The 22,791-nt window shown below is 34.4% G+C and overlaps 1 protein-coding gene across 1 annotated transcript; it reads left to right on the top strand.

Moving 5' to 3' along the window:
• Positions 1–15,050: 15,050 nt before the first annotated feature.
• LOC120091928 (Chaperone DnaJ-domain superfamily protein) lies at positions 15,051–21,851 on the top strand. The gene is made up of 3 exons (XM_039050097.2): positions 15,051–15,497; positions 20,174–20,242; positions 21,012–21,851. Exons 1-3 carry the CDS (start codon positions 15,219–15,221, stop codon positions 21,615–21,617), a joined length of 954 nt encoding a protein of 317 aa, XP_038906025.1. The 5' UTR covers positions 15,051–15,218; the 3' UTR covers positions 21,618–21,851.
• Positions 21,852–22,791: the final 940 nt, after the last annotated feature.

Here is a 22,791-nt window from a genome sequence, read left to right as displayed (position 1 = left end):
GCTTTCACAGGTTCCTTCACCCACTACGTCAAGGCATTCTCAACTCTTGAAAAGGATGTGACTAACCAGAAGTACCTGCTCCATCAATAACTCTTGTTGAAGGACCGACCTGATTAATAATTTTTGTAAGTTTATTTGTAGCTTCTTTGGAAATTTCATTCAATACAAGCTTACTGCGAGGTTGATGATCTCTTATGTGATCTTCCTCTAAGAATGTAGCTTTTGTCGATACAAACACTTTATCATCTTGAGGATCATAAGACATACCACCTTTCATTTTCTTGGGGTATCCTACGAATAAGTACAGTTTTGAACGACGTTCCAACTTCTTTGGATTTTGCACCAACACATATGTCGAGCATCCCTAAATCCTGAATTGAAGTAAACTGCCTTTATGCCCTCTCCATAACTCATAAGGTGTTTTAGAAACACTTTTTGAAGAAACCATGTTGAAAATATATATCGTTGTCTGTACGGCATATCCTCGAAATGAATTAGGCAATTGAGTATAGCTCAGCATTAACCGAACCATGTCTAACATGGTTCTATTTCATCTTTCTGATACATCATTTTTCTGATGTGTACCAAGTGTCGTGAGCTAGGATAGGATTCCATATTCTATCAAATAGTTCTAGAATCTCAAGTCCATATACTCTCCATCTCGATCTGATCGAAGCATCTTAATTATTTTACCTAACAGGTTCTCGACCTCAGCCTTATACTCCTTGAACATTTCAAGGATTTTGGACTTATGATGCATTAGGTAAACATATTCATACCTTGAATAATCATCAATAAACCTGATGAAATATCCATATCCTCCTCATGTCTTGACATTCATCGGACCACAGGGCTCTGAATGCATGAGTTCTAAGGGTTCTTTGGCTCTAAGATCTTTTTCCGTAAAAGATCTTTTGATCATCTTACCCTCAAGACAGGACTCGCACGGAGGTAAAGAGTTGTCTTCTAACTAACTTAGGAGTCCACTCTTAGCTAATCTTTCATCCTATTGAGATTAATGTGTCCAACTCTTAAGTGCCAAAGATAGGTATTATGATAAACTTTTTGCCTTTTATTTTGAGTCTAAGCTGTTTTAAACATCTCAGTATTAAAAATAGCTTTTGCCTCAGTTGGTTTTAACACATATAAGTTGTTTTCAAGTTTTGCATAACATATTTGAACACCTTTGAGCGAATGAACACTTCATTAAAATCAAAAGATTCTTTATACAATTGTTCTAACAAATATGAGATATATATTAAATTCCTTCTCATATCAGGAACATAATTACATTTTCAAGTAAAATGAATTTATCTCTAAAAAACAACTTTAGGTATCCCACTGCTTTAGCTAAGACAACCTCTCATGTTCCAACCTTGAAAGTCGTCTCGCCCTTTGCATGCTACTCCCCTGTTCTTGGGGACGATCCCCTTTGGAACTTATTGGAGGTAACACCATTTGCACCCCCTTCTTTTCACTTACTCTTCATAAGAGACTAATAAGTCTAAAGTTCGTTTAAAAGAGTTGTCAGATTATATTCAATTTTATTCATTATGCATTCATACGAAATTGCATAAAACTCTTCGGAAGAGATTCCATGATGAAACTGACTTGACTCTTTTCATCTATAACAGTGTCATTTGCCTCTGCCACATCGAAGTGGGTCATCATTTCTAGAACATGTTCTCTAACAGAGGTTCCTTCCTTCATGTGGAAGTTCTAAACATACTTAAGAGCATGGTGCCTGAAAGATGTGAACAGTTATCCAAACATCACTTGCAAGGAACCCATGATCACCTTAACGATGACCATGCTCTCGGGTTTTTTAGTCAAGACATCAAATATGCTTGCTAAAATATAGGCTAAAATTACCCACCAAGCTAAAATTAACACGATTTTCATGCAACTTATGAAAATCACCCACCAAGCTAAAATTAACACAAATTGAGTACTTAAATTATGCTTTAACACCAATTGTTAGAGTTAGCATACAATTAATGAAAGCAAACAGAATCATTAAACACTCTAATTCATCAATTTTAGCAACTAAGAAATCATGTTCATAGAATAAAAAGAAGGTTTCTAATATACCTTTGTAGAACTCATTCAATCCACGAACTCGTCTCGATTCTTAGCTTCAAAAGGATGTAGGCCACCACTTGATCTTACCTACTATTCTTCTAGAACCTTAGATTGAATTGTGGGATTCAAAATGAGCTTGAATTCAAGGAATTTAGAGAGGAAAATTTTCTAGTTTTCAGATAGTGAGAGAAGACCATTTTCTTCAGCAACTCCACTTCTGAAAAACCAAATGCATAGCTTCCATCTTAGCTTAAATATTCAGCTTTGATCAATTTCTTTCATGCAATCCAATTGCAAAACAAATTGACAGCACCTACTTGAAAGAATTGGGGGATTTTGAGTGGGATTGTGCTAAAATTTGGAAGAAAACCACTAATGGGTTTATTAATTTGAAATTGAATTTCAATTTGAAATCCAATTTTCTTTTTATTTTGAAAAACTAACTTTCAAAATTAAAAAATCAAGATATTAATTCTATAATCAATATCAATTAAAACCTTACTGATTTTATATATAATTAATTCAATAATTAATTTCATATAAAATTAATATTAATAATTAAATAAATAATTTAATTAATTATATTTATCAAATATTAAATTAATTAAACAACAATTCCACAATCATAAATCTTTATTCATGTAATTAATATTTAAATCAAATTTAAGTATTATCCAATTCTCCAATTTCATTTAATTTGATAATTAAACGTGTAATTATATCGTATATAATTATTAAATTATATCCCCAAGTTAACGATTCAAGATCACATGTCTCCACATGAACGATTCAAGATCACATCGTTTGTATCAAGTACAAAGTGGACCGCATCCATAGTGTCCCCAAGTTAAGCTACCCAGCCTTATCCCTATACTATAGACCGTTTTGACTATTACTCGAACTTGGTTCACTTTTATGTTTCCATATAAAGTTCAATTATTCATACTGTAGCTAAGGTTTTTAGTTTATTCGATTTAGGGTTAAAAGGTGCAATTCACATATTCAATAACATCTTTACTGAATAACCTCAATAATAATTTTATTGTAAAATAGAAGAATATGTTTAATGTTTATAAACCACGAGTTTTAGGACATACAACCCAATATAATAGTGATTCATTTTTTGCAAAGATTTTGATATTCATTTATTGGTTGTTTAATTAAGGCTATCAATTGGTATTACTAATAGCATCTATAATTGATATCATTAGATGGATATCAATAGTGATTTGTTGATTGTTTAATTAGGCTATCAATTGATATTTTCATAGCTACTACGAGTGATATTCTTTTATTACTATCATTAATAGTATTTATCACTAATAGTATCATTAAAAGTATCTATCATGTGGTAACATTAGAAGGATATCACTGATAGTATCTTTAAGCGATATCTTTAATAGGCTACTATCAACGATATCTAAGGTAATATTTCTATAAAGTGATATTTTTGTTGTTTCTTTTTAGTATAAATGGACAAAGGAAAGAGAAAATTACAAGAAGGATCAACATCAACATCGAGGAAAAAGCCCAAGAAGTGCAAGGTCCACAATCTAATGATATTTTATCAATTTATATATTTGTAGTTGCTTTTTTCTTATATTTGTGTTGTTATATAAATAGAAAAATGTATTAATTGTTCCTTAAAATGAATGGAGAAACCTGTTGAAAGTGAGTTTCTTTATAACATTAAACTTATCCAACATACGAGCTTTAAATGAGCTATCACTCCAACTATTTAGGGAAGACCTTTTTGGACACTTTTTAGACTTGAAAATGAAAAGAGACATGTCCAACCATATCACACCTCATTAGAAGACAATGTATTGTTGAGATTGGTATCCTAATTCTCCCAAAGTCTCGTTGTTTTGTAAAGATATACATTGTTCAATGAATAAAATAAATGTTATTTAATTCTGGTATTTATTCATATCCAATAAACAGAGCTTCTTGGTTATCTTATGTGAACTTAAGCATGTATATGTGATATACAAGTGGATCATGCCTTAAGTGATAACCTAAATCAGTCTGTAGTATAAGGATTAAGGTGGGATACCTGATCCTGGTGACACTACAGATACGGCCCGCTTTGTAGAGGTTTGCAAGTATTGTAAACTACTACAGATGGTAGATCCTAACCATTCATGTGGAGACGTGGAGCAAGGGTGTCCTATACAAAGAGTTTGTATAAGATCTGGACCACGAGATGATTAGACTCTGTATATAACGTCGTTGATACTAGAGACTTACATCTCACCTAAACGACCATAGGTGACACGACCTCAATCCGGAGTGTTTTAGGAATACCTGCCTTTGAAGGCGGTCCTTTGATTAGTATGTGTGAGAGTGGCCAGATTGCCAACTCAACATGCCTACCTTTTTGGGACTTGTCTGATCTGGGAGCTGAGAACTCAATCCACAAGATGAAATTCACTCATTTCCCGAAGCAGGGATAAGTAGAGAGATTGCTCCCTTAAAAGCTGATTCTGGGGCTTGAACATAGTGGCCATAGCTTCTCTTTGGAAGAAAAGACTCAGTCATAGTAGGACTATGACTTATGTTAATTAGAGGGATCAGTGGTACTTAAGAAGACAGATGTAACTATAGGGGCATAACGGTTATTGGCCCAGCTGTACTTACGAGCAATCTGTGAAGGGTTGTCGCACTGCTGATTGGTTAAGATGGACACATAATATATATATGGTAAGGAGAGTTCAGTTGTCGGTCTTTAGTGGAGTGTTTGGCAGTTAACGGATGGTGAATCCCATGACTAAAGAGTTTAGTAAGTTCTTCACGTACCGTTTGAGCTTCGAGCTACAGGTCCATGAGGTCCCCTTGATAGTTCAATGGATTCAATTGAGGATCAGTTCTTGGTGTTGATTTGAAATGTTCAAATTGACAAGAGGTATTTTGATTATATATAATTTAATCGGTTTTATGTATGAGATACATCTAGTGGAGGATTGATGTAAATGATATTTACATTAAGTACCATGGAATAGAAAAAGAACTATGGTTTATATGTTTCATGAGATGAAATATTAAAACTATAGGTTATAAATATAATATGATAAGTTGGTTATCATTTATGTTTATAATAATATTAATTATTGGATAATTAATTCTTTTTCTTTTAAATAACCAAAGTAGTGGGTGGTTATTGGATCATATTAACCATGAGTTTAAAAGGAAAGTGGTTTTCTATTTTCAAAAAGAAGTTTTTACAAAAGATTGAAAATGTTTTGAGTTTTCTCTCCGCGCAAAAGAAACTCACGAAGTTGTCAAGTAAATTCGGATTTACTAAACAATGACTAGGCAAGCTAAACGATCATCCAGAGTAGAGCTAAACGATTGCATAGTTTTGCTACACGATTGCTGGCCCAAGGTAAATGATCGTGTAGAGTCTGTAGGCGGCAGACCGAGCTAAACGATGAGTTAAACGATCGCATAGCTTTTACTAGACGATCACTTAGCTTTATCTAAATGATTGGGCATCGATCTATACGATAGGTCTCCGCCATCTCCCACTTACCCACTCGTCGTGTACACGATCGGTGTTTTCCTCCTTTGTTTGCCTCATACTAAGTCCGAACAGAGCCCACCCTCTGGATTCTCACACCGAGCATACCAAGGTAGTCTTGTTGGTGGTGTCATACTCAACTCGACACCATCGAGATTTTCTGGAGGCCATTCGTGGTGACGTAAATTTGGTTGAACGCAATATGTGATGCATGTCTTAGGTTATGCTTTGGTTTTCATGCGTCGGTGGTCATGCGTTGGAATGGAATGTATGTGTTGATCTCATATGGAATGACCATGCATTCCTGCCACAAGTTTTCTTGCGCTCTTGCCAAGTATAACGAGAACGCAAGTTTCTCGGATGATCCGAGGTCGAACACAGGGACTTGTAGCTAAAGGGTATGCGGTGATGTGTTTGCGGCGGATAAATAAAAGAATGATGAGGGTGATAAACTAAGCACTACTCCTACTCCTAACTAACAGACAAAGCAGTGGAAATATGAATGAGAGGCAGAGACACGGCAACTATTGACGCGTAGTAAAATGCATGGAAAAATAGATAAAATGTAAGGATATTTTCACTGTAACACTAAGCTTGACCGCAAGGGCAACCCCAGCCAACGTAAGCTATGCGATCATGCTACACACACTTGTACCTAATTCTAGGGCGCATACGATGTATATGCGATAGTGTCGAGAAGCCTATTTCTAAGCCTCCATAACCCGCTCACGTGCTCTCACACATAAGCGAGATGACCACATACCACCGTATCCTACTTCTGGAAGCATGCAATATTCTATCTGTAGGGTGCATACGCTATGTAATAGCAAACGGAGCTTATCTCTAAGTTCCCCATTCTTCCATATGCGATCCAATCCGCTCTCCTGAGACTTAGATTTTATTTTTAGACTACTCTCCCAAGTATGCCTAAATGATGAATGATGCATTCATAAGACAAGGTAATCGCATAAACCTGGTTGATGTAAGATTATTCCTATTCCTAGTGAACACTTGCTTACATTGCTTAATACAACCAACCACTTACCCTCTCGAGTAGTTAGTTGTTGCTAACTTTACTCATAGACAAGCATTGCGTCCGCTTATAAACAAGCATTGCTACAGCTTCACACTAAGCAAATAAGGTTTTCTCACAACACTCGCGCAACGCACACCTCCTGGTGGTTTGCTACATGCTTCATATTCCTATGCCACATGATTAAGTATGCGATACTCTAACAGTCCCACTAAGTGATGCAATGAAAGTTAAGGATGCTAAGTAAATGAAGATGGAGATGGAGTCGAAGGAAAATATAGAAATGCACTAATCACAAAATGTATTAATTCCTTAAGCCAAAATGTAATACAATACAATACAAGGAAAAAAAAAAGATGGAGGGCCAGCTGGAAGCAATGTCTTGCTTCCAGCAGATGTGTGTCAAGGCTGCCAATGGTGCCATGGATGGGCGGTGGAGTAGACTCTCTCGAGCTCTAACTCCAGCGAAGATTTCAGTCGTCATTTGGAATGATTGAAAGGGAAGAATAACTCTCAAGCTATCTTCTCACGCTTTCGTCTGGATCACAAGGATTTACCCGAAGGTAGAAACTTGGATAATTTGAAATTCTACTCAACGAATTCAATTTATAAAGCTTGATCGCTGGCAGCATTAATGGACCTACTTTTAATCTGACACTCACAATGCGATGGTCATTTTCTAAATCTCTGCTGCTAACGGTGTGGTAGGTGAAATGTCAGCATCATCTTTTGATTCTCCTGAGGTATGCGTTCATGTTTGCATTCCACCAACCTTGCGTTCATCCCTCTATTATGGTTATCATTATGTAGCCGCAATCTTTCTGCGATGACCGCATTCGCTTGATGGCTGCAACTTCTCTGCGATGACCGCATTTGCTTGGCGGCCGCAACTTCTATGCGATGGACGCATACGGTTGATGGCTGCAACATCCACGCGTTAAATGTATGCGTTCGCCTCTACGATAGAGAGATTCCCTGCATGCGGTCGTCTTTGCGATAGCCTAGCTTCCGCGTATGCGTCTGCTTCCTGCGTTAGCTACAAAGATAGACAATTGAACGCATAATAACGCATAATAGTGGGTTAGCCAAGATTCTTAATGTCGATCGACACGAACTCGTTATGTCGATCGACACGAACTCGTTTTCTCATGAATTCCTAACATAATCGCCACATATTCTACTTAACAACCCTCATAATTCTAAATAAAAGGCCTATAATGACATGCATTTCTGCCCGTCATCAGTGCTGTGGAGGTCATTCGTGTTGTGGAGGAGTTCGTGACTGAGTAGATCGTTGAGGACGAGCGTGAAGTGTTTGTGCTGTATTCGTGCGGTGTTGCGGTCATGTAGATCGGACATTCATGACTGCTGTTGTTCGAGCGTTCATGTGCAACGGAGCATAGAGACACTTCTGCCTTTGTGCGTAGAGTTTGATCTCTTTATACATTTGAGTTTATTCATGCTGTAATTTCTTTGTATGAATTGTATAACCATTTGTTTGAAGTCGACTGTAAATGTATTGTTCATTCATGATTATAATTTGGAATAGTCTTGTTCCGCTACTCATGGAAATCTCGTTTCTGATTTCCTTCATGTACAACTACAAAACAAAATATCTTGGCCTTTAATATAGAAGGACACATGTTAGAATTTGGCCTCAAAGAATTTTGTTTAGTAACGGGTTTGAATTATGATGACTACCCTTTAGATGATTTTTATAGTGAAAACGAAGCAATGGACAACACAGTTAGAAACTTCTTCTTCAAGATCAATATGAGAATTATAAGGAGAGAGATTCAACCTACCTCAATATACCTATTGATCTAAACGTCAAACTTGTCAACTTGTATTTTTTAGAGAGCTTCCTAATTCCTACAGAAGGACATAATAAAGTAAGTTGGAAACATCTAAAGATGTTAGATGATGAAGAGAAAAATTTAGATATTAACCATGGGGGAGGATGTCTTTCGAACTTACTATAGAATTTTTTAAGAATGGTGTCATCAATAAGCCATCTTCAATTTTTCTCCAAGCATTTCCACTTGCCTTGGTTTGTTGGGCTTTTGAGGTGATACCAAGACTATCCAACCTTACTTTTGGATTTGCAAGAAGAATAAAAAGTGATAGCCAAGAATTGTTCAATGGGAATCACAAGAACCGCAAAATTGACAACACATCAATAACAATATCTTTAAAGGCACTAATGTAAGTCTTTTATCATTGTTGTTTATTTATTTATCATTAGCATGTTATCAATGATAGCTCTTATCATGATTTAAAGCTATCGGTGATTACTTCTATCATTGATAACATGTTATCAATGATAGCTTGAAATCAGTGATAGTTTCTATAAACATGTCATCGGGTAGTGATAGTATTACTAACATCTTCATTTATCTTTTAGTTTTCTGTTGCTTCATTGCTTCCAACTGAAGAAGAATTACAATCAAACTACTATGCATATTTTGCGAAGCTATCAAGAAAGAAGATATAGATGGAAAAGAAAAAAGAAGGGAAAGAAATATCAATCAGAAGAAAAATAACTTCACTACGAGAAGGTATTGAAGAGCTAAAACAAGGAGAAGAAGACATTAAGAGACATTAAGAAAGACATTCATGAAAAACATAAGGAGATTCTTGATATATTGGGCCACATAAAAGAAGCTATCAATGATAGACTTCCACAAAAATAAAAAAGTGGTGAAAAACAGTCTCAAGAGTCACCTGAGAAGAACAAATCACAATCATCTGGTTTGAAGCTTTTAGATGCAAGTTTGGAACTTATAGATGTTGGAGGCAAAAAGGTCAAATTTGTGAGTTTTTTTTTTCTTTGTATAAAGAAGTATAATAACATAAATGATATATGCATGCAGACTGAAGTGAAACTGTTGAGGACAAGGAAGCTCAAGAAATTGAAGATAAGGAGACTGAAGAAAATGACCAACAGAAACAAGATAATGAAAGTGTAGAAGTGTAAGATAAAGAGAAAGATCTTACAGATGAAGAGAAAGATAAAGAAGAGAAAAATAAAGATAAAGAAGAAGAAAAATAAAGATAAGGAAGAGGAAGAGAACGTAGATGAAAAACATATAACCAAAAAAGGAATGATAAAAAGAAGATAAGTATTGATTGATTGATGTTTTAAAGTGTAGGATTAACATGCTATCGGTGGTAGCTAACATCACTAATAACATACTATCATTAGTAGCTTCTATCACTGATAGTTAAATGATAGGAAGCTTTATTTACTTTATTGATAGCATATTGATAGATGTCATGTTGTTTTTTATTTCATGATTTCAGGTTGTTGAAAAGACTTTTCAAAAGAGTCCAAAAAAGTATAGATCAAAGGTTGTAGTTGAAAATATGGATGAACTTGTTGAGAAAAGGCAGGAGAGATAAACAAAACCAACCTAGAAATTTTTGGAGAATGCAAAAAATCAGAAAAAAAAATGACAAAAAAAAGTGTCTCCAAATATGTTTTCAAACAAAGCTACAAGGCATTCTCCAAGGTGGAAGGATGACAATCCAAGCTTTAATTTCAAAACATCACAACTTTGATCACATGTAATAATTAGGTATTTGTTTCACAATAGATAGGCTTTTGTTTGACAATGGATTGTTATGCTTATGATTCTATTTGAAATTAGATTGTTATGTTTATGCTTATACTTTTACAAGACATTTTTATTCAAAATGCACATTGTTCAGTTTTGTATTGTTCAAAAATGAGATTATTCTTGACTGCTATCAAGTAAAAACAATTTGTTAAAATCTCTTTACTAGCAAACACATCCTTTTCTTTCAAATCACAAGCAATATGTATAACCATAATCACTTGGAAATCGCCACCATCTATCATAGATGTAAAAGAAGGAACAACAGACAGATACTTCTTAGCTTCACTAGAAACAACATTAGAAGACACTTCCAAATACAAACTAGTGACATGAGCAACCAAAGGATGTCTTATATTGTGTTCCTTAACTAAAGCCAAAACCTAAGCTATATCCTTATCTTCTCGAATTTCAACTACATTTTGATCTTCATTCATAACAAAATTTAATAAAGTTGATAGTTATAAAGAAGAAGTATATGCATTCAAACAAATCTCATTCACTATTAAACCCACAAAATCTTTAAAAATCATCGTATCATCTACTAAAACTCCAATAGTCTTGTAATTCACATAACAATGTTTTTTATTCTATATTCCACTATGAAAAACAACTATTGGAAAAACCATATTTTAAAATTTCTGCGAAAGTAAAACAAAATCTCATGAATAACAATATCAATAGGTTCTGAAATTTATCAAAGGTCTATCACTATGACTGGTACCAATCTATAACTAGGCATGTCTTTCAATGGATATCAATAAGAAACAATAAACACATAAAAAATGATAATAATGGCATATATTTTATCAATGATAACCACTGATAGCCAATATATGGCTATCACTAATATGTTCCTGTCAACGATAGCATCTTCTAAACCCTAAGTTTAATACAGCGAAAATTGCATAAAATTATAAATGACAAATAAAAAGCTAAGCTAGCCGTAATATCAAACCTAAAAATATCAAATATCAAACATCAAAACACACTAATATGTTTCTACAAATATTATACAAATATCAAAAATCGCCTTCTTAATTAATTAATCAGATCTCAAAATGCCAAAGAAAAGAGTGAAGAACGCAATGAAGAAAGAAAAACTTCATGAAAGCACAACAAACTCTCCTCACAATTCACTTTGTTTACAGGGAGCTTCAAGAAAACAAAAAAATAATAATAATAATAAATAAATGAGTAAATGAGCTGAAGAAATTTAAAAAAAAAAAATAATAAAGGAATGCAAAAAGTAAACCAACTCACAATCCAAGATGCGAGGGAGAAAAGGAAAACAAACTCACAATCGAAGAAACACAAGATGCAAATCTTGAAACTGAATCGAAGATTAAAGGGAGATACTAAATCGAACGGAAAAAGGAAATAAAAGGGAAGACGCAGGGTGACCACAGAGAGAAAAGGGAAAAATAAAAAAGGAAACGTAAATAACATGGAAATGCATAAAACTGAGGATAGACTTGGAATTTTAAAAAAAATTTATAAGTTGACCGGTCAATAGTTGTCATATTTTTAAATATTTTAAAGATGTACTACATTTTTAGATTATTTATTTGATTGTATTATCTTGTATAAATTTCTAAAAAAAAAAATCAATGGTGAAAATTTTTTATTTTTTAAATAACTAGTTGTTAGATACAAACAAAAAATAATATTAAATTCATTTTCTTTTTAAAAATCTAATAAAAAACAAAAGTTCATCCGTTGTCTAAAACTAGTCGTTAGACACAAACATAAAACAATATTAAATTCATTTTCTTTTTAAAATCAATCTAAAAATCAAAAGCACACCATGTGTCATTCCTCCTCCAAGTAGGACATTTTAATTGGTACACTTTGTTGAGAAAAATTCTGTCACGTCATCAACTCAAGATTTTACTCAAATTGTTAATAAACAAAAGCAAATTCGTTATCATCAAAACATTGATTAATTAATTAATTAACATTAATTAAATTTGAGATTAAGGGTCAAAAAACCAACAAAAGAGTTTTTTTTAGAGAGAATATTTTGCGAGTTTTTGTTTTTGTGTTCTCCAAAAGGCAGTCTCTACAAGAATGCAGAATTCCCCCTTAAGAAGATAGGTTCGAAGTTATAACTCCCCTCCCCACTCACCACCCCCTGCAATTGTAGAGGAGTTATTTAATCAAATAATTATATGTAATTTAATTAATCTATTGAATATCATATATTTAATTTAATGTATATATGAATCATATTCTAAGATACATATTCCCTCATAACCTATAGTTTTAATATAAATCTCATTCACATTAATTTGAACCTATAGTTTTAATATGATTCTTATTCACATTAATTTAATATTTAAATCTTATTCAAATATTAATACTCTTATATTATAGAGTTTAAATTTGAATCTAATTCAGAATTAACTTTATATTATAATTTATCTATATGCAGTATATTAATTGCATCATGTACAATCAACAGAAATTTCTTTAAAGTTAATTTGAACACTTTAAACTAAATATTCTTGTTTAATCCGTTGTGAGCTAACAAAGGGACCAAATGGACCTACAATTATAAGCTCCAATGATACGAGATTAATTAATTAAACTCTTTAATTAAAATAATCAACATTCATTAACTATGGGGCATCTATTAAAAATTCATAGTTGCACTCTTATGAACTGTAAAAAAATTATGTATCCATCGATTTAACATTACACGTAAGTCAATCCTTCACAAGTTCTTCGTAATTACAATGGGGTCAAATTACCATTTTACCCCTATAATTACCTCTTGCTCCTTAATTACCATTGATTCTCCAATGAACAATATGTTTATTGTTCTACCATAAACCAAGTCTCTATCCGGCCAATGAAAGGGTGAGACCTCATTGTTCGAGTCCCAAAGTCAGTACTTAAGGGAATAACTCATCTAGCTTATTGAGTCGACAGCTAGTGTCACTCTTACCCATACAAATCAAATGGCAATCCTCATGTGCAAGAGTTCATAACTCACTTAGGATTGAGATTGAGTTACAAGGTTATCGTTTGAAATATTAATCTCTTTAATTAGTGGTGTTACAAAAAGAGATTATATTTTTCGTGGTCCGGTCATATACAAACTTATTTTATAGGATACCTCACTCACATGTCTCCACATGAACAATTTGGATCAAATCGCTTGTAAACTTATAATATTTGCAATACTTACAAAGTATTCATGGTGTTACCAGGATAAGACATTCAACTTTATCTATGTACTATAGACCTTTTAGATTATTATTTGAACACAATTCACTTGCATGTCAACCACATACTATTTAAGTTACATCAAATAATCTTGGATCTTAGTTTATTGGATTTGAGTTAGGCAAATAACAAATAACACTTTATTTATTTGAAAATAAACAATACTTTGTTTATTCAATAATTTGTTTAAAAATTCATAGACTAAGAGATTTGAGACGTAAATCCCAACATTTTCTTACACCAAAATATAAAATAAAAGCTTAAGTTAAAACATAAAATCTCACAAATTATTAAAATCAAAATCTTTCTTTAAAACTTACCAAAATCATAAATGGTCAAATATAAAATGACAAAACTATTAACACACTCAACTACAAATGTATAATCTTGTTAAAACATCGAAGTCCAAAGGTCCATTTGGTGCTTTCATTTTTCTCTTGCTTTGTCAAAATATATATACCTTCATTGAAGAATGCATTTTTTTTAGAGTAGGAGGGGAGAAAAAAATAGAGAAAATAGAGAAAATAGAGAATATTAAGTCATAAATTGAAGTAGGGAGAGAGAGGAAATGGAAGATGGAGGTGATGGGATAGTGTAGATAAACGGTAAAAACATTTTTAACCTTTTTTTAAGCTAAGAGTACTAATGAAGTTTTTGAAAATTTAGAGATATTTTTATAAGAGGTATCTAGGATTTCAATTTATATATTAACAATAAAAGTATTTTTGTACTTTCTTTAAGTTTAAGGATAATTTTGAAACTTTTGAAAGTTCAAGAGTATTTTTTTTGTTCAAAGCATTAACAGTTTCATCTAGGGATGGAAAAATTCCCCGCGTGGTCGGGTCCCCACGGGCCCCGACCCGATCGAGGTAGGAAATCCTTGGTTTGATCGGGAATAGGGGTTAAACCGGAGATTTAAATCGGGTCCCTGATCGGGGATGGGGAGGGGATCCCCGACCTCGAACCCGATCCCCGTCCTCGCCCCAATTTGTTTTAATTGTTAATATTTATATATAATAATAATAATAATGTGCAAATTAGTTATAAAATATAAAATTTAGTTAATTTTAAAAAACAAAAATAATAAAATAAAAACAAAGATTTTTTTCTTACGGGGACCCGAATCCCCGAACGGGAATTCTCCAACCCCAACTCCCTAAAATGGGGAGGGGATCCCCGACCTCGAACCCGATCCCCGTCCTCGCCCCAATTTGTTTTAATTGTTAATATTTATATATAATAATAATAATAATGTGCAAATTAGTTATAAAATATAAAATTTAGTTAATTTTAAAAAACAAAAATAATAAAATAAAAACAAAGATTTTTTTCTTACGGGGACCCGAATCCCCGAACGGGAATTCTCCAACCCCAACTCCCTAAAATAGGGAAACGGGCGGGACGAAAGTTAAAAATCTCCACGAAAACGGAGACAAGAGTCTATTCCCAACCCCGTTGTCATCCCTAGTTTGATCTAAAACTATTTTTAAACTCTTTTTAGAAGTTTATAAGTATTTTTATAGCTTTTAAAAGTTTTTAAAGTATTTTTGACAGATGGCTTTTGGACAATTTTTTATAACTTAGCCTATTAAAGAAATATCCAAAATATATTCGGAAATTCCGTAGCGACAGATTCCGTGCACTGTAGGTGAGGTTCGCAGCTTCTGACCCTCTCTGATCCCGTAGACCACAAACACCGTTTGCTTACAGCCTCCATGAATGAACCAGAAGAGTAATGCAGGCGCATTTGCTATTGGGGCCGATCCCCATCCCCATTTCTTCTTCCTCCTCTGCCATCGGTTTCTACTCCTCCCTCATCGCCGATTCCCTTCGCCGGACTTACTCCTGCAACCTCATTTCCAAATCAACCATTCCCCTTCCTCGATCCAATTCCATCGTCTGTTCTTGGTCCGCGGCCATTGACGGCGACCGCAACCATTACGAGCTACTCGGTGTCGCTCGTGCTGCTTCCTCCAATGAGATCAAGAAAGCTTTTCGTCTGCTTGCTCGCAAGGTAACTTTGTTTCATTCATTACAAGGATGTTGGGTTTGTTGTATCATAGAGGGGCCATGGTGTTTGATGGAAACTATCATGCTAGATCCTTGATAGCTAGGACATTTCACTGAAGCACCAGATTTTAGAGCCCTTACCCTTGCACTTCGAGTAAATTATGTTGCGTAAAAGAGAGAGCTTCTTTGAAGTTCCATTGAAGAGAAAGAGAGAGCTTCTTTGAAGTTCCATTGAAGAGATCCTCTCCTTTTCTGTTCCTTCGGCCTCTGCTGCTTCCACCAAAGAAAGTCTGGAATATGTCTAATGGATTATGACCATTGACCACCACCACCCCATCCTTCCTTGAGGACATCATGTGAGAGTACTAATGGAAGGTGTATTGGTAATATAAGTAGGATAGTAGTAGGGACATATGGGTAATTAGTTAAAGGTGACTTGATTATAAATAAGGGGAGTTCGGGATCTTAGAGGAATATATCATTTTTTGTTAGTAACTCAAAACTGCAAATTAGTTTTTGAGTTGGTTTAGTCAATTCCTAGTTTCTAGGAAATAGTTGAAGTTATTTTTAGTTGTAGTCAAGTCTAAGTTCATATTCTTGTAGAGTTAGTGGGATTAGTTGCTAACATTGTGAAATCTATTTTTAGATTCAAGATATGTATTTATATGGAGTTTTCTAGAATGAAATTCATCCACTTCCCATTTTTCTCATTTCCCTCTCATTAGTTAGAACAACAATGGTATCAGAGCCCTCAATTCTTAAGGGATCTGTGAGTGACAATCAGTGAAATATCTCCGAGAGAAACTGAGTGATACACCTATGAGAGTTGTTAGGGATGGAATTAGGATCAAACAGTCTTTCTTCATTGGCTCCACCTGTGTTTGATGGTAAAAACTACCAGGCATGGCTATCAGAATGTAAGCCTACATGGAGGGTTGTGATTATTGGGAAGCAATTGAGTAAGACTATGAGATTGCTCCACTTCCTGATAACCCAACAATACATCAGATCAAGACTCACAAGGAGAGGGTCACCAGGAAGGCAAAAGCTCGAGCTTGCCTATATGCAGTTGTGTCTCCCGCCATATCCAACAGAATTATGGCCTTGGAGTCGGCAAAGGAGATGTGGGAGTTCCTCAAAAGTGAGTATGAAGGTGATGAGAGGATTAAAGGCATGGAAGTGTTGAACTTGGTGCGAGAATTTGAGAGAATGCAAATGAAGGATTCTGAGTCCATTAAAGAGCACTCAGATAAGTTGATTGGGATTGCTAACAAGGCAAAAGCATTAGGAACCAATTTATCTGATAATAGATTGGTTCAGAAGATTCTAGTTTTAGTACTTGAGAGATATGAAGCAACCATTGCTTCCTTAGAAAATACTAAAGACCTCTCAAAACTCAAGGTGATAGAAGTGGTTAGTGCTTTGCAAGCACAAAAGCAAAGGAGGTTGATAAGACAAGAAGGAAGCATTGAGGGGGCATTAAAAGCTAGAGTGCAGAAGGGAGAAGGTGGAAGAGAGAAGAAGGGAAGTGGCAGCAATAGCTCAGAGTCTGCTGCAAAAGATGCTGATAGTACATGCAAGAACTGTGGGAAGCAGAATCATCCACATCTCAGATGCTGGAGAAGGCCAGATGTGAAGTGTAGAAGATGTCATTTATTGGGGCACATTGAACGATTCTGTAAGGAAGCAAAAACTCAACAGCAAGGAGGAGCACATATTGTCGTACAATAAGAAGAAGATCAACTCTTTGTGGCTACTTGTTTCTCATCAGTCACCCAATGTGATGGTTGGTTGGTTGATAGTGGGTGTACCAATCACATGACAAGTGACAAAGAGTTGTTTAAGGACCTTGATAAGTCATTCAAGTCAAAGGTGAAAATAGGAAACAGTGAGTATCTAGAAGTAAAGGGGGAAGGGCATAGTGTCAATAGAGAGCTATGCTGGAACCAAGTTGATTACTGAAGTGTTGTTTATCCCTAAAATTGATCAAAACTTGTTAACCATTGGTCAATTAGTACAGAAGGGATTCAAAGTGTTGTTTGAAGAAGGAAAGTGCCTCATTTCTGATTCCAATGGGAATGAGTTGTTCAAAATAAAGATGCGGCACAAGAGCTTCTCGTTGGATCCACTCGAGGAGCAGATAGCTTTCAAGTGTTAAGTAAATGACACTGAGTTATGGCACAAGAGGTTGGGGCATTTTCATCAAAAAAGGTATGCACAAGTTTGAGGAATTGATTTTTCTGAGACTTTTGCACCAGTTGCAAGAATGGACACAATCAGGTTGTTACTGGCTGTGTCAGCCCAGCATGGATGGAAGGTGTATCAGCTAGATGTAAAGTCAGCATTCCTAAATGGAGTGTTAGAAGAAGAGATCTATGTTGAGCAACCAGACGGATTCATCATACCAGGACAAGAGCAGAAGGTTTATTTGTTGAAGAAGGCTCTCTATGGGTTTGAAGCAAGCTCCTAGGGCATGGTATAGAAAGATGGATGATCACTTGCTGAACTTGGGTTTTGTGTGAGTCGTTTTCAAGCTCTTAGGAGCAAGTTGGGTGTTTGCAGTATTTGAGTATTCCTTGTATCTAGGAAATAGTTGAAGTTATTTTTAGTTGTAGTCAATTATTGTGATTTCTTTTCTTGTTAGGTGGTATCATAATAAAATTTAAAAACTTGTTCTTTTTAGGTGGTATCCTAACACACCTTCACCAAATGAACATATCTCACAGTCACATTTCTCTGGATCACCCAGTACCTCATAAGCGTGTGCTAACTGCTTCAAATTTTGGGTGACCACCCTTATCATAGTGGTTATTGATAACGACCTTTCTATAAGTCTTCTGTAGATTGTCTTACAACGTATTCTTCAAGACTCTAAGAATCTCATAGTATTGGGTCTTATTGCTCTTCTTGGGCCTTCCAAACATTTTTGCCTCGCCAATCTAATATAAAAAAAAACCCTTACAAGAGTGAAAAGAGTGATCTTGGAGTGAAAGATTGGCTAGAGTGGTTGATGACTTGAGAGCTAAAAAACCAAAAGTCTTGTTGAGACAATGAGGTGGAGAGAGACTCACAATGTAACTCTAAATGGGGATTATCTTGATTTTTTGTGTCAACTATTGAATTTGGTCGTTTTTTGCTCTATAATTTCTTGGACTAGAGAAGAGTGGTATGAGACCGTCATCTATGAAAGGGTGTGTTGAATCAATTAAGTGCGTCCTGCTTCAATCAGGCGATGCCTTTTTATTGCATCTTGCCTTGAGGTGATTAAAAAGGTTATCGCCTTAGAGGGCGGCTTGCGCTTTGAAAACATTAGTGCTTATTTTCAATTACATACGTGGACTTCGTGCTAATTTAGAAATCAAATCTCAATTTAAAAAATGATTCCAAGTATGTTTAGCAATATATCTATGAACAATGATATAGTAGTAGTTAGCAACTAAATATGTGGTCCAAACTAAATTATTATTAATTAATTTAATAACGTACTTTATAATAATTTTGTATGATATCACAATATTATGTAATTTATAATATATTATGTTATGCAGGTTTAATTTTAACTAAAATAAAGTGAGTTTGTAAAATGAAATAGCATATTTATCAATATTTTCGTTTTAGTGTAATTTTGTATTTTAAACATGGAAAAAAACATTTTGTTTTCAGAATTTCTACTGTCTTGAACATAGAATTCCAAAACAATTTAATAAAGGAAATTCACCAAACAAATACTCTCTAAATTCATTTGATTTAGTGAATTTGAAAACAAGAGACCAATACCAAATTGCATACCAACAAGCTGTGAATCTATTTATACCACGGATGTAATAGACTTTGATGCTTTAAGCAATTTCTCAATCACATTCGTGGTAAGAAAAATAATATAAAATGATGAATTCTTAGAGGAAAACTTATTTTTGGATAGGAATGTTCCAAATTCGTTTTTTTAGGCTTTTTTTTTCTGAAATCTTTAATATAATGGAGAAGCTTGGAGAAAGTGCCCAAACTGGGCTGTCTCCAAGTTGGTGCTTTTGTGTATGACATGAGAAATATTTAGATGCATATTTTGTTTCACTTTTAGTTTACCTCAAAATTCTGGTATTCTATTCTGAACCTCATGAATATAGGGTGAGTGGTTAACCACTTAATAAAAAAAACAACCTTGATGAAACTACTTGACTTGAACAAGATCTGTTCTGTAGGTTGTTCAACTGTTTCCTTGATTTCGTAGAAAACAACCTTGAACAGATGGCTGGACCATACTAGTAAAAGAAGCAGCTGGAGATTGGGTGGGAAAACCTTATTGAAGCTTTATTACGGGAAATTTGTGTTGAATTGCAATTGTTTTTGTAAGTTAGAAAAGAAAATGAGAAGATGACTTGAAAAGGCTAAACTCAATGCTAGCTTTTGGTGTTCTTTTTATAAAATTTTCCTTTTAATGGGGTTTAGTTCCAGCTGGTGCTCTTCTTGTTTTCGTTTTATCTCATGATTTTTAACTTCAATTTTAACGATAGTTCTTGTGCTTACTATCTTGCATCAAGTCTATCTGTGAATTGTTTTAGAGAATTGGACTGCAGGATTTTTCTCTCAATACGTCTCCCTTAATACTATCGGTGCAATAATATTATGTGGTTCATGCTAATGATATCCACTCACTTGATGTTATTTTACTTTGAACTGCAGTATCATCCCGATGTTAGCAAGGATTCACGAGCAGCTGATGCCTTCAAGAGCATACGTCATGCATATGAGGTGAGTGAGTATTCTTTATACTAAAATTTCATTTCATAACGTTTTTGTAAAAAAAATTATTTCATTTCACAATTCACGAATGTTGGTGAAGTCAAAAGCAGGCATGGCCAATTATTATACGGTAGGAGAATATGTTCTTAAGTTGAGAAAACATACTTGTGCTTACTGATTAGTGGTAGTGTTTGGTTTCTTTGGTGTTTATGAGTTAAGTTTCAATAATTTATTGATGTAAGAATGACTTATAATTTCCACTTTCCTTAAATTTTAATGTGTTATACTCACTGACTGGTGGAAGATATTTGTTTTCTCCTACTTCTATTGATGGTAAGTTGCAAGAATTTAATTTCTTGTGGTTCTCCCTTCCTTTGGGATTTTAGTTTTTTGGCTATTGGAAAATTGGATTACATATGGGTCACTATGAACCTGTAAATCACTTTTTGATACCGATAAATTAAGGTCGAAACCAAGGGCTTGTTTGGATTGACTAGAGAAAAAAATGTTTTTCAAAGAAGTCCCTTTTATGTCAACTCTCTTGATAAAAATTGTTCAAAATACACTTTGAAGGTGTTTCAATAGCTATTTTGAGTGGTTGCCTAAAACTTCAATTTTTTCTAAAATGACTTATTTCCAAATTTAAATACTTGAAAAGTTACCAAACACACCCCAAATCTTTTCAGATGGAAACTTTGATTGTCAACCAAAAGATTTGATGTCATGCTTCGGCTTATAACCAGAAACCTGACCATCCGCTCCATGTCTTTCTGAACAGGTATTAGCCAATGAAGTGACGAGAGCTCAGTATGACCGAGCATTGAAACTTCAAGAAAGTACCAACAGGCGATATAGAGGAAAGTGGTATTATACTCCTGATTTTGAAGAAAGATCAAGAACCTATAGATGGGCTGAACTGAAGCAAAAGATACAGTATGAAAGATATAATAAATATTATAGATTTCGAGAGGATTCTTCTCACATTGATGAAGATGAGGAGGAAGGAAGCAGCAGCCAACTTAGAAGCCCCTTCCTAGAAGTACTGAAATCGACATTTCTGTCTTTATTTTTACTACAAATGTTCGGCTCCCGATTGTCCCTCACCTTTAGCAGCCTGGTGGCATTGCTCGACAGGAAGTTGGATTCAGGATATAAGATCGGCTACGTTATTGCATGGCTTTTGGGTGGAAGGGCAGGTGTTTTACTAGCTATATGCCTCTCATTTGCAAGCTGGGTGTGTGGGAAAAGTAGCAGCAGTGTAGTTGCTGTTGTGGTAGTGGCTATGTGGGTGGGAACAAATCTTGCAAGATATGCGCCACTTCCTCAAGGGGCTGTTCTTACTCTTTTGTATATGTCCATCAAACTTCAAGTTGATTTGAACTGAAGTTGAAACTTGTACTGGCAAGCAGAGAAGGTGTGTATATGGCTGTTTTATATGCTTCATGTTTGAACATTGCTCGTAAAAGTGGCAATGGTAGGTGCAAGATTAGTTCACATGGAGTTTGTTTCAAATTATGTGGAAGTGTTTGACCAATTTTAGATATTTATGTGTATAGCAACCATCTTTGAGATGTGTAAATTTTAGTGATGTATAAAAAAAAAGTTGGTATTGGTGTTATCACTGTTCTTGTTTGCTTCATCTTGTTATTTGTTTATAGTTGGAAGAGAAGCTTTGAGTTGGAAATCAGTTGCCTGAAAGTTGCAACTGCAATTGGTTGCTTTCTTTTTTATTAGTTTTGATCAGGTGGGGATGTGCCCCCTCAACTTGAAGATGTTTTTATATTAGTAATTTCTTCACATAATGTAACAAAATCGGCTTCTAGTATAATGACACGAGAAATCCCAGGCCCCCTACCGAGGCAATGGACCAAAACCATGGCAATTAAGTGCAATGGGCAGATTTTTGGTGGACCAAAACGCAGCTATGGCAATTCTCATCCCAAATTTGAAATTTTCCATTGACTAGAATCTTGGGCCATTTGATCCGCTCAATGAAGTTATTATGTTGAAGGTAATAAATTTGTATTTGGGATATAGAAAAGATAGGAGTTTTTCGATAAATGTAAAAAGTAAAGAAAGAAGAGAAAGTAACTTCTCTAAAAGAGAAAAATGAGTTCCATGAAAAGAGAAGATAACAAATATTGAATTTACACTCACATTCATATATTGTTGTGAAAAGTTGTTGAATTTGCATATGTATATTTATAATTTTTTTGGTTCCTTAATCAAGGAAAGGCCCTCCCCATTAATATCACATTTGGTAACCAAAACATCAATTCTAAATGCACAATAGTCATCGATTAACAACCTATTTTAAACATCATTAAACATATGTTTAAGATTGATTTGAAAGGGTTAATATCATTTTTGTTATTTTCAAAATCACTCTGAAAGATAAATTTAATCATTGAAAAACCAATTTTGATGGCATAAAAATTGAGTTTAAAAATCTAGAATCAAATATTAGATTATATTTGGGTGATTAAAGACACATTTAGAAGTGCTTTTGAATAGGATAAAAATGATTTTAATAATTTCAAAAGCACTCCCTAACATAC

Source organism: Benincasa hispida, chromosome 11 (genome assembly GCF_027475165.1).
Source record: "Benincasa hispida cultivar pf3 chromosome 11, pf3_genome.v1.1, whole genome shotgun sequence".
Taxonomy (NCBI): Eukaryota; Viridiplantae; Streptophyta; class Magnoliopsida; order Cucurbitales; family Cucurbitaceae; genus Benincasa; species Benincasa hispida.
The sequence above is the reverse complement of the archived record's forward strand: the minus strand, read 5'-3'. Positions and strand labels throughout refer to the sequence as shown.